The 12230-nt window shown below is 47.1% G+C and overlaps 1 protein-coding gene across 2 annotated transcripts in view; it reads right to left on the reverse strand.

The window, feature by feature from the left end:
- Positions 1–12230, reverse strand: part of Kcnh1 (potassium voltage-gated channel subfamily H member 1) — a 308472-nt gene that overhangs the window by 62626 nt on the left and 233616 nt on the right. For both annotated transcript variants that reach the window (XM_028882842.2, XM_028882841.2), the window contains exon 10: positions 10199–10395. In XM_028882842.2, the coding sequence (XP_028738675.1) occupies positions 10199–10395 (197 nt within the window). The remainder of the gene's footprint in view (positions 1–10198; positions 10396–12230) is intronic.

The following is a 12230-nucleotide window of genomic DNA, read 5'->3' on the forward strand; positions in this document are numbered from 1 at the left end:
CGAAGCCTGTAGAAACCTCTCTTCCTACATATGGTGAGGCGAACCCACCACTTCACCCAGGTGGTCCCAGAGGGCTCCTAGAGTTAGAGTGCAATACCACACATCACCAATAGGAGGCACCAGACGTGGGCTACAGCGTGCGGGATTTTAGATGCCCTAGAACATGAACAAGTGACCCCTTCTAAAAATCTGTCCTCCGTAAACCAAAAGTTATCTACCTGTCTGGGTTAGGTGTCTGCAGGAAGAGTGCTGGGAAATCCAGCTGTGCACAGACGCTGTCTGCAAATAGATCTCCAAGGAATAAGGCACCATCCCCAGCATGCTGCCTGAAGGAAGGGGCTTTTTAAAAATTAAACCTGTCATGGAAAATATGCTGGATCTCATTCCTATGCACAGCCCAGGAGCAGTCATGTGGATGAAAAGGCCTGGGAAGTCAAAGGTCTGGAGCTGCCGGATTGCCGTAATATTGCCATGTGCTATGGGAATCGGAGAGAACCAACTCACTCAGCCCCCTGGGAGGATCACTTCTCTATCCATACTGGCCCACTTGTTCTGCAGGGGAAAGCTGGCCCTGAAGAACGCCCCACCCTGAAAGCCTGAGCAGCTCCCATGGAGTCTTCAGGCAACTTCTCCTTGGGCAAAGGCAGATAGGGAAAGATCTAGAAACGCATGTGGGACTTGGGGGTAGATGCAAAACTGGCCAGAGGTTTCCCTCAGCAGACTTGTTGAGTTCTTAGAGCCTAGCAAATCAGTTTTATTGTTCTCACTCAGCACATCCGGACAAATACATGATCATCAACCACATCTGTTCAAGCAGCTACCCAACAAGGAGGCAGGCCCTGTGGAGCTCAGGCACACCCAGAAGGGTGCAGGTTTTCCTCCAAGCAGTAACCTGATGCCTCTGCCAATGCCCATGTAAAGTTTTCCTAACAGCTCTGGCTCACGGTTATCACACTCCTTGTTTAAAGCCTCCATCCTAGTCCTGGCCAGGCTCTGGTCTCTGCTTGAGTCTTCAGGGCCCTGTCAAGCTCTGAATCTCCACTTAAGCTGGCATCTGGCTGTAAGCTGTCAATCCTCTGGCCTCTCATGATGACAGAAGCAAATTGCAGCCCCTGAGTATTCCTGCCACAGAAGGTTTCTATGTACCCTCTGCATCAGCAGAGCTGAACCACAAGCCAAAGAGAAACTGGTTAGGATCTCCCAGCCTCCTTATGCTCTCTCTATAGCTCTACAATGTGAACACAGCTTCATCCCCAGGTCCCATCCCTGAGGAGGTAGCAAACTGTCCAACACCGACAATCATTAAGCAAACCCTAGCATGTCTACTGCATGCCCAGATGCACTTAGGTGGTGTCTGGAGACCTGCTGCTTACACAGAGTCTCTCAGGAGACAGTAGGCATGGATGCTGCAGCTTCCTCAAAGCACTGAAGGCTTAGAGCTGCTGTCCCAAGAGCAGAGACCTGCAGTCACCACTTGCAAGAGCACAACCTTGGTCACTGCCAGATCAGTTCAGATTTGAATTCCAGCAGCTCAGGGGCATGTTATTTAACCTGTGGGGCCTCTGTATCCTCAGCACCTTAATGAGATGGTAATATATGCGAAGAAAGACTTTAGCACACACTTGGCAGAGGAGATGATTATTTGTTGCTGGCTGAGATCCTTGGTACCCAGGGCATCCTGGGCAGAAAAGAGTTGTGATATTACAGGCTAGAGGAGCAAAGCTCAGAGGGAGAAAGAAGGAAGGTTCCTCTACAGGTGCCAATCTTGCAGACTTTAAATACGTGTAGCAACAAGAGGGAGGCACAGCACTAATCAGAGGAAGTCTGTTTTCTTGTTGGTGATTCGAGTGTTTGCCATTCAGTTCTTAATGTTGTAAGTCAGCTGCACAGGACAGAGAAATGGGTCACATAGACATGGTCCAGCCCCTGTGGAACTTCTGGACAGCAAGGGAGATGCTCAGTAAGTGGCTAGAAGTATAATGAGCACTACAAAGGGGTGAGTGGTGCTCACTGGATTAGAACACAAAAGGCTTCTTCCAGACAGAGATTAAAGAGAAGCTATGTGGAGTGAGGGTCCCATGGAGGATTGGAAGTTTCAACCTAGAGGTCTAGGCAAAAGACAAGCAGGGTTGTTTTGTGACATCAGTAAAAAGGAACCAACACCACCAAGTTTATAGTGAGAAGATCCAAACCAGAGCAGGTATGTGACACAGTGACTGAGATGTACACAGAAGACACACTGGAGAGACTGGGCACATGACTCCTGATGTCCAACGTCCCTTTGGAGGGGATGAGCCAGCATGGACTCCATTCATCTGATCTCTTCAAAGGCAAATGTCATCATGAAAGTTCCAGGGCAGCCTGGGTTCACATCCTGACCCTCCACATTCTAGGAGGTGCTAGAATAAAGTCTTCTATGACTAACTAAAAAATGTAGAGGACAAGTTCAAAATCAAAGAGAAAAATGTAAGCATGGATAGGGCACTTACATAAAAAATGGGAAATACAGACACACAGGAGATGTGTCAGAAACACACAATGTGCCTGGGCTAACAGAATGGAGAAAGGAACTCACAAGCAAAGCTTCGAGACCAGTTAGAACACCGCCTCCTAAGTTAACACCTATGGTCCAGCTGAGGGCAGAAAGCTCTGTGGAGCACTGGCTGTCTGCTCCTCAGAAATGAAAGCACTCAGGGCACCTATAGCAGAAGGGAGGGGACTGGGTACAGGATGCTACCAAGGACCGTGTGTGTGTGTGTGTGTGTGTGTGTGTGTGTGTGTGTGTGTGTGTGTGTGTGTGTGTGTAAGTGAGGGTATGCGTCTATGTGTGCACGAGTATGTGTGTGTATAATAGTAGTGTAGAAAGAGGAGGGAATGGAGGAGGAGAGGGGGGGTTTTTCCAGCCTGGAACATCTTTCTGCTTCATAGGCAAGACTCCCCTCTCAGGTCAGCCACCATCCATCTTCTACCCAGCTTCTGCATCCATGAATGCAAATTGCTCTCTTGGTTATCAAGTTCCTGATCTGGGACCCATTGCACACCTGAGAAAACATGGTAAAGACATGCTGCTCCCCACAGAGTGCATGGGCCGGGGGCTTCTCTAATAGGTCAGACTTTTCCAGCCTGTGGCAAACACAGCATGTCACGTTATGCCAAGTAAACTGCCTGGAGTTAACACCAACAGCCACACCCCTGGTGCCCCTCCCCCATGCAGTCTGGGTTGGGAGCAATTCTACCCATGATGCAGTTGGCAGCACCATCTTTTCAGGAACCTCTCTGATGACAGTTCTGGTTCTAAGGTGTTAACCAAAAGATTCCTGGGAATTAGAATTCAGTTGCCCTACTCCCTATTCCTTTGGCACTTTAGCAGCCGATGGGACAATGGAGTCCCTAAACAACAATCCATGTGGTCACAGCCAGCATCGACCTTACATCTCAGGGGCTCCTTAACTTCAGCAGTGGCTCTGATAAGAGCAGCACACCCACCCACTGATAGCTCACTACTAAAGTATCTGCCTAACGGGTATCACTGCGTAAATGAATAAACTTGGGACCAGACAGTTCAGGTAACTCTCCAAGGTTACCAAGCAGAGTCAAGCCTTGAATTCATGTACTATATCTATGGCATCCACACATTTGAAAAAGCTATAACCAAAGATTTATTTTCTTCAAAAAACTTCACTGCATATTTTATTGTACCATATGTTATTATTTAAGGACATTTTCAAGTAAATATATATTGCATGGTGAACATATTATCCCAGGCCCTTTTCCATGTCCCCTCTATCATTAGTACCCTGGACGGCCCAACTTCTACTCTCATATCATGTATACATGTATGATTTATGTATTTATATCAAATCTGAGAACCGCTTTTGAGGAAAAAAAAATTGTCTGAGACTGGCTGCAGAAAGACCACATTTTTACCAACTGTGCCATACTGTCCCCATCTGATCGTTCTGAGCACCAATGGCTTCCACCCCTTCACATGAGGGAAGGGATGTGACAGGGCTGCACCTTACCAGGTGGGAGGCAATGTGCCCAGCTATCCATCATCTCATCCTGCTGTACCCATTGAGGGAGGCAGTAGGAATCTGGGGCTAGGACCAGCCACACTTGTGCAACCCTCAACGGTCGCTACTTCCAGCTGGCAAGTGGCAGAGCTTAGCCGTGAGGTGACATGTCCTAAATTCACATTCAGCCCAGAACTTCACTGTTTTCTCACAAGTAGCAGACCCAGCCTGGCCATTGATTGCATTGCGAGCTGACTTTGACATAATGAAGAGTGACCTCCTCAGTCTTCCCCAGGACCATGGGGGACTCTCTTTGTGCTTGCTGGGGTCCTAGCAAGAGCAGAACCCAAGAAAGACCACACAGGTCCCCAGCACCACCCCCTGGTCCTGCCGAGGAGAAGGAGGCTGGTTTTGATTTATGTTTTGTTGTTTCACACAGATTCCAGCTGTGCCATTCCCATCACGAGTCCCCTTCGCCACCTCCAATTCCAGCACCGTGATTTTATTATCCCTCTGGCCTGACAGTCTAATAGATGATTTTAATTTCACAGAAGCCTTCACTATGGCGGAATGACAAGGAAAGTAGAGGCTGTGCCGAGATCATTTAAAAACTCAGGCTATGACACACCAGCCCTCAGCAGGGAAATATGTGCTATGCTAAGCACCAGGCTTTATAGTCTTTCTTCTTAGCTTACCAACATTCCTCAAGATTAAGGAAGTACGCAGAGGGCTTCTCAACACCACCTATGAGTAGAGCTCTCTACAAACCTCTCAGATTCTGAGCTCTTCTGCAGAAGAAAACGTCTTTTGGTTAAAGTGTATATGTGGCATTCAAGACCCTTCACCATGGCAACCTCTGCTTTAGAAAGCCCCTATTTTGAAGCCCCTATCAGCTTCCTCCCAAACACACCAGGTTGAGCCTTAATTGTGATTTAAAAAAAATCCCTCCTGGAATAAATTATCATAAGCAAACACTGCAAAAAATATACTCGCATACACAATAATATTGGCTTTGAAAAGAAAGCCCTACCCTCAGAGGAGGAGAAGCGCCCATCCAATTACCTGCATGCCAATTATCCCTGGCACTGGCTGCTGGTAATTATCTAATTGCTTGTATGCTGGCATCCTTGAGTTGTGGTATATTTGATCCACTGTCCTAATGATCAATCCCTGAGCACCAAGAGGTGACACCTCTTCTCCACTCACAGGGAAGTGGAGCCCACACAGATCATTAACCAAAGAAACAGATCTGCTCCTAACTCAAGAGGACCAGGTGTGACTTCAACTCTTCAAGCCTGGAAGTAGAGACGGGGGTGGGCAGCAGGGCAGAAAAAGGGACCAATGTGAACAGGGTGCTTCCTCAGGGACAGGTGACTCTTATTGTGTTGGGTTTTGAGAGCGGGTCTCACTAAATTGCCCAGGCTGTCTTCAAACTCAGTCTACAGCCCAGTTTGTCCTTGAACTTGCAATCCTCCTGCCTCTACCTTCCAAGTGCTGGGATTCTAAGCATGTGACATCACGCCCAGCTTCGCTGCACCAATTTACTTTGTTTTAATATGCCCAAAATTGTCAACAGCATCATCAGAGAACCACTGTGTTGTCTCCTCTTTGTTGTTGTTGCTTTGTTTGAGACAAGCTCTCCCACTATAACCTAGGCTGGGCTGGAACTTGCCATGCACCCCAGGCCAGCCGTGAACTAGCAGCAAACCTCCTGCCTCAGCCTCCTTTCCCAAGTGCTCGAATTACAGATGTGAGTCACTACACCCTAAATATTAGCTTTTTTACAAATGAAGGAACAGGGGCTTAGGTGTCCAAGAATGCCCAGCTAGTAAGCAGCAACCCTGCATTCAAATAGGAGTTTAGCCCTAAAGCAGCATCAAGACAGGTGGGTTAGCCAGCTCCCTAGCAAGCATATGCACAGGCGCATGCGCGCATGCGCGCGTGCACGCGTGCATGCACACACACACACACACACACACACACACACACACACACACACACATACACACAGGCTAGACCAGAAGTCTCTGTGTGCACTTCCGGTGCCCCATCCCTAGTATGGTGTCTGGCAGGCATCACTGCTTCTGGGTTCATTGGTGTAAGCGAAAGTCATTGGAGATGCTTAAGAGAAAGCCAGGCTATCCCCTCAAGTCAACAGCCCAGAAGAACACTAAAGGATGTCACAATGAGAAAGGCTGAGTACCGCTCCCCAGAGCTGGACAGTCACGGGGCACTACAGCATTAGCCAGAGGTGTATGGTTCAGAATCTGTCAGTATCTGGGTGACCTTGGAAAGGGGATTCTCTTCTGCACAGCCCTCTGGTTTACTCCCTTGAGAACAGGCAGTGACCCGGTAATGCCTCAGGCCGCTCTGAGGATTTAAGAGCTGACATAAGTTACCACTGGGGCAGTGCTCTTTCTTGCACACTCCTGGAGTTGGTGATATCTTACTCTCAGCAGTGTGAAAACTCTGCCTGCAGGAAGATGCTTGCAGAGCCAGCACCCTAGCCAGGCTTTGGGATTGTGGTTCCAATCTCTTCCCTTCATGACTCTCCTTGGCCATCCACGCAGAAGGAACAAGGATGCTAGGCTCTCCTCACTCACTGGCGAAAGACCTACAGTCTCAACATAGCTCTACTGCTACAGTGAGTTCTGCAGAGCAGACACTCTGAGCAGAGGCAGAAGGCATCCTCGGTGAAAAGGCACAAGGTGATAAAGCATGGAATAGTACCGAAGAGACAACAGAGTAAAAATCAACTTAACCTAGCACCTCCTGTGTCCTGGGCTATGTCTGTAAGCACCCAGCAAGTTCATCTTCTCCATTCTCAAGATGGGGAGGTCTTCTTACTTGTTCAGAATTAGAGATGAATTAGCAGAAGAGGCAGGATCCAAACCAGTCTCATTCATCTTGAACTCAGCAAAAGAAACAGAAGGTCCTGTGCTGACCGTCTCTGGGTCTGGCTCCACATTTACCTTACATGGCTTTGTAGGACAGAATGACATGGCAAGTCCCTTCCTGGGTTGACTCTAAAATCATGCTGACAACTAGGGAATGCTTATTCACCTAGGCTTAGGAGTAAAGGTCTAAGGCTTAGAATGTGGAGGCCAGAGGAAGCCAGGAGGCTTCAGGATGTTTCTGGTCTGAGAATCATCTGGTTCTAATTCTTTCATTTCCAGCCAGCTCATTTCTGTAAAACGTCCTGTCTTTGATATGAGGATGGTGAGGACAAGGGAGAGAGATGGGCTGGTCGTTGAGGCACATTCTGGCTCAGAATTCTTGCTGTGCACTGGAGGAGGGCTATAAGATGAGACAACTCCCCAGACAGATGCTGAGATGGCACAGTGTCCTCAGAACTCTTAGCAAATAATTCACTTGGTTTTTGCCAAGCTAGAAACAGCCACAAGAATAACTTCACTTTTTCAGAAAAAAATACAGCTAGGAGGATAATCATGCATGCTATGCCCTCATCGTTGGTGCCCTATGTAACCGTGAATTAATCCGCAGAAGGACACAATGGGCGATGACAATGGTCGCGCCAAAATGACAAGTCTCTTTTTCCAAGAAAAGAACGGCTCTTTACATAAAGCTGTCACTGAAATTCCTCTGGCTCAATGCCAGACTCAGAGGGGCTTGGGATGGGAAGAAAGTCCACAGGTCACACAGCTTGACTCTTCATCGGATGCTTGAGCTCCTCCCATGATGCTCCTCAGCAGGGGATTAAGGGCCCTAAATACCCTCAGGTCCACACATTAGAGCCCCACGTTCTCTTCTCTGGGGATTTGACACTTAAAAGGATGTTCCCAGACTATCTACAGCTTTGGTTCCTTCTCTTCTCCACAGAGTCAATCATTCTATATGTATAAAAATAATCTGACCACCGAGGCATCATTGGTTTTTGTTATTTTTTTAGGCAGATTTATTTGATCTATAATTATTCTAAAATGATTATTCCTCCAAATAACCCAAACCTCATATTTTTCAACCCATTTCACCAGCAACACTGAAAGCTGATTATAATCAACTGGCTTTCACAGAAGAAGGAATAAACCAAAAAATAGATTTTAGGAGAATCCACTTGGCTAAAAGTATTTCCATCAAGCATCCCATGTTCCCAGCCAGCAGACAAGTGAGGCACACTTCTCCAGCAGTGCCCAGCCTACCCTGGAGGTCAGGTGGGCAGGCTTCAAACCGTGGAGCCAGAAAATTCTCTCTACAACCTTTCACAGAGGCCCATCTCTTTCCCCTTGTCATTAAATGCAGCATGAGTTGCAGGTGCTCTGTACCTAGTTACGCACTGAGGACACAGGATGCTCTGGTGCCCCCAGGTCTCTGAGCAGGATGCTCAAGGCAATGCCACCTGAGGGACTGGAGCAGGAAGAGCCTACTGTGAATGTAGCCAAAGGCTGGCCCTAACAAACTTACACGAGGGTCTCAAGAGCCAAGCTCAGGCTTCTTTCTCTAGACTCTGCTCATATGCTCTCCCCTTATGCCTCTATACTTGACTCACTCCATGGACATGGCTTCTCTGACTCCCCCTTAGCTGCTCCCTCCTTCATTCTGGATACACTTTGGGGGAGTCATGATCACTGAGTCAATTAGCTTAATGGACTGCCATTATCCTGCCCATACAGTGCTTCTGTTAGATTTGGACACCTGAAGGGAGGGAGTCTTTGGTTTTCTTTATCTAGTCCAGTTCATCTGGCACCAAGAGAGACTTAATGAAGCAATGAAGCTTTCAGAGTCTGGACAGTTAGCGGGAATTTGTCACACACAGGCAGGAAGATTTCTAGGCACAGACGCTATGCTTGAAGAAACAACCTGACATTGTCAGAGGGGCAGTTCAGGTCACAGGGGTGGGGGTAGGGAGCAGAAGTTGTGGGCAGAGTTCAGGGATTAAGTCTGTGTCACATGAGCACAAGCAGTTGAGCTGTGCTGAATGTGCAGACATGAAGGAAGTTATGTGGTAGAGGCAGACATGGGCAGGAAGGCTAGTCCAGCCTCTGGGTTGTCTTGCCTGTGGGAGAGGACTCAATGAGGGGCTTTGTGCCCTCCCTGAAGGCTCTTTGAGAGTAGCCGAGAATTCCATAAGGCCCTAAGGATTCTGTGAGGGCTCTGAGGACTCCCCCAGTGTCCTGAGAACTCCAGACTGGCCTTGAAGATTCTGCCAGGATCACAAGAAACGAAATAAAACACAAATTCATATTAGAAAGCTGAGGCAAAAGCAACAGAGCCCGATGACCAACTTGAGGTTGGACATATGAAAGTCCAGCACAAACCAGACATTCAACTACAGCCAGGGACCAGGACTGTGAGAGGCAGGTTAGTGCGATGGAGATGATGTCACTATGGGAAACATCTTCTGAATATCCTTCTGAGTGGTGATCCCTCTTGGTCTGGAGTGACCAGGCTGGTGTTTAACCAAAGGTGATGGATGCAGTGCAAGAAAGTCAGTCATGAAGGCAGGTGTGAATCTTGAGAGGCTGAGGCAGGGGGATTGAAAGTTTGAGGGCTGAATGGTAAGATTTTGTCTTAAAAAAGGAGAAAAGAAAAAGAAAAGTCTATCCTGAGAAACTGTAGAAGGTGAGGAGAATACAGGGAGAGATGGCAAAACTCGGCAACCTGAGGTGAAAGAAGCATCTCTAGAGAAGACAGCTCCTTCTCCTAAAACTCCTCATTTCTGAAGGAGTTGGCTGGATATGAAACTTCCTCCCAACAACCAAATTCCTTGGCTTTCTTGCAGAACTCAAGTTCTTTCCTATCTTTTTCATAAAGTGTCATTACCGGTCAGCTAGGTAGTGACTTTTTTACTCCACGCTGCAGGTCCCAATCACTGGGGATGCAGCAGACATTAGTCAGGTGGCTCCATGAGGCCTTTCTACTGACGAGAAGCCACACTTTACCCATCTCTTCACAACCCTGGAAGGTCCAGGTACTGCTGGTAACTACCCAGCCCACAGATGGACACAGCAAAGCCCCTCTACACCGAGGCTGATCCATCTTCTACCTCAATACGCTTGCTCTGCTCGCCACTGTACAACGAAAGCTCTACAGAGCAAGCAATGGGCTGGGCTGGCTCAGAACACCCTTCTCCGTGTCAAGAAAAAGCAAAAGGACTGATCCCAGCCCCAGCAATTATCCAAAGTGCACAGGGGAAAGCATAGAAGGAATCAAAGCCGGCGGCTCACCCTCTTCCTCAGGTTGTAGGTGAGAATCAGGTTCCGGGAGAAAGAGTGGGAGAAGGCTGTGTAGAACTCGAGCACTTTCTGAAGGGCATCCCTCTTGATCACATGCAGGTCACAGTAGGTCAACGCCCTAACATTAGCACAGGACTGTGCAAGAGTGGCTTCCTTCCAGAACACATCTCCAAACACGTCTCCTTTCCCTGAGGAGAGAGAGTTGTCATAAGCACAGGGTCAATCAGGAGGGATCTGCAGTCACTGGCAGCCTGCAGGTTGGGCTCAGAGAAAAAAAAAAGAAGTCATAATTTGAACCCTAATAATAACATGCAATGCAAGAACCTTTAAGATGGTACATAATTAATACATGGTAATGCTACCTTTTTGCAAGGCTGATGCTGGTCACCCTTGAAAGCTACCACCTATTCCCATTATTATTATTATTATTATTATTATTATTATTATTATTATTATTATTTACCATACCCCATTTCCCCCACAGCACCACTCATAACCTGCAATTACTCTGTGGCTTGTTGTGTACCTTTGCACACAAGAGCTGTGTGCCCCTTTCCCCTCAGTGCACAATGCTTTATCTGTTGTGCAGCAATTTCTTCTGAATTAAAATATTCCATCCTGGAGGGAAAGCTGCTTAAGACTTGGGAAGTCTTCAACTCACAAGTCTCAGGAAGTCCCTGAAACTTACCAGATTCACAAGGCTTCTCCCTTCTCAGGGTTATATAAGCAGTAAGAACTATCAAGAAGATGGGGCTCTCCAGCCTGTAAGCTGCCTGAAAATCAAGCAAAGAGCTCCAGAGTGGCTGCTTTCATTAGTTGTCATCCATGTTGGGATGGGCTTTGGTGGTACATCTGCCTTTGAGCTATAAATGTTTATGTAAGTACTCTTCACTTATACTCTTGTGATACCGATACCTATAACAAATTCATTTAACACATTGGACTTTGGAGGTATCATTAGTTTGATCTGCCTTAAGTTCTTTCTCTGAGGTAAATACACATTTATTCATGTCTCCCCAGAAACTGTCACATGACATAGTAGGAGCTTGGTTGGTACTGATAGGCAAAGAGGAGTGAGGGCAGAAGTGAGCCATGGGTCTATGTCTGTGTTTCTACTTAGATGCATAGATACTCTACAGATGGGGTGTGTGTTTGTGTGTGGGCTTTCTCAGGAGCTGAAGAACAAGGGAGGTTGAATCTAGCTGAGACTATCTACCTAGAACCAATCAAGTGTAGGGTTCAGTTCTCCCCATACTTGTCCCTGTCCTAAAGGTTAATTTATATCATGCATCCTACTTCTCCCATACACCTCCTGAAATGTGCTCTTCACCCTTGCTAAGTGCCCTCCTAGTGGTATACAATACAGGCAATTGCAACTCTGGCATCTTCTGCCTCTGGCATCCTACAAGTACACTCAGTAAATCAATACAATACTGTAAAATGAATGTTTATATCTCGAATCCATATGTTTAAACACAAAACCCCGTGGAACAGCACCAGGAGGGAGCCTTTGGAATACAACTGACACAGGTAAGAGTTTATGATTTACTCTCCTGTCTGACCCCAAGGCACCTTCATAAAAGTGCCCCAGAAAACTATATTGAGCTATTTCTTACTTTTGAAGATACAATAAGAAGTGGACAGTCTGCAGCTGAAGAAGATCCCCATAAGAACCTGACCATGCTGACCCTGACCTTCCAAAACTGTAAGGAAATTCTATTGCCTACATGCCAACCCTGTCCATGGCATCTTGTCAAAGCAACCCCAAATAAGACACATAGCAACCTCCATTACCATGTGCTTCTCCACATCCTCCAACTCGGAGATATTCTTTCATAACTATGAATGTTTTAGCCCATGTCTATTGCAAAGCTGAATTTATTCCCGTCATAGTCTCCAGCTATGTGGCTTGATTGTTCATCTTGCTTATAACTTTTCAGGGCAGATAATCACAAATATGAATTTCCAGGGAGCCCAAGAGGAACACACAGGAGGAAGGAGAAAGAAAGAAAGAGTTGGCCAA

Source organism: Peromyscus leucopus, chromosome 15 (assembly GCF_004664715.2).
Source record: "Peromyscus leucopus breed LL Stock chromosome 15, UCI_PerLeu_2.1, whole genome shotgun sequence".
Classification (NCBI taxonomy): Eukaryota; Metazoa; Chordata; class Mammalia; order Rodentia; family Cricetidae; genus Peromyscus; species Peromyscus leucopus.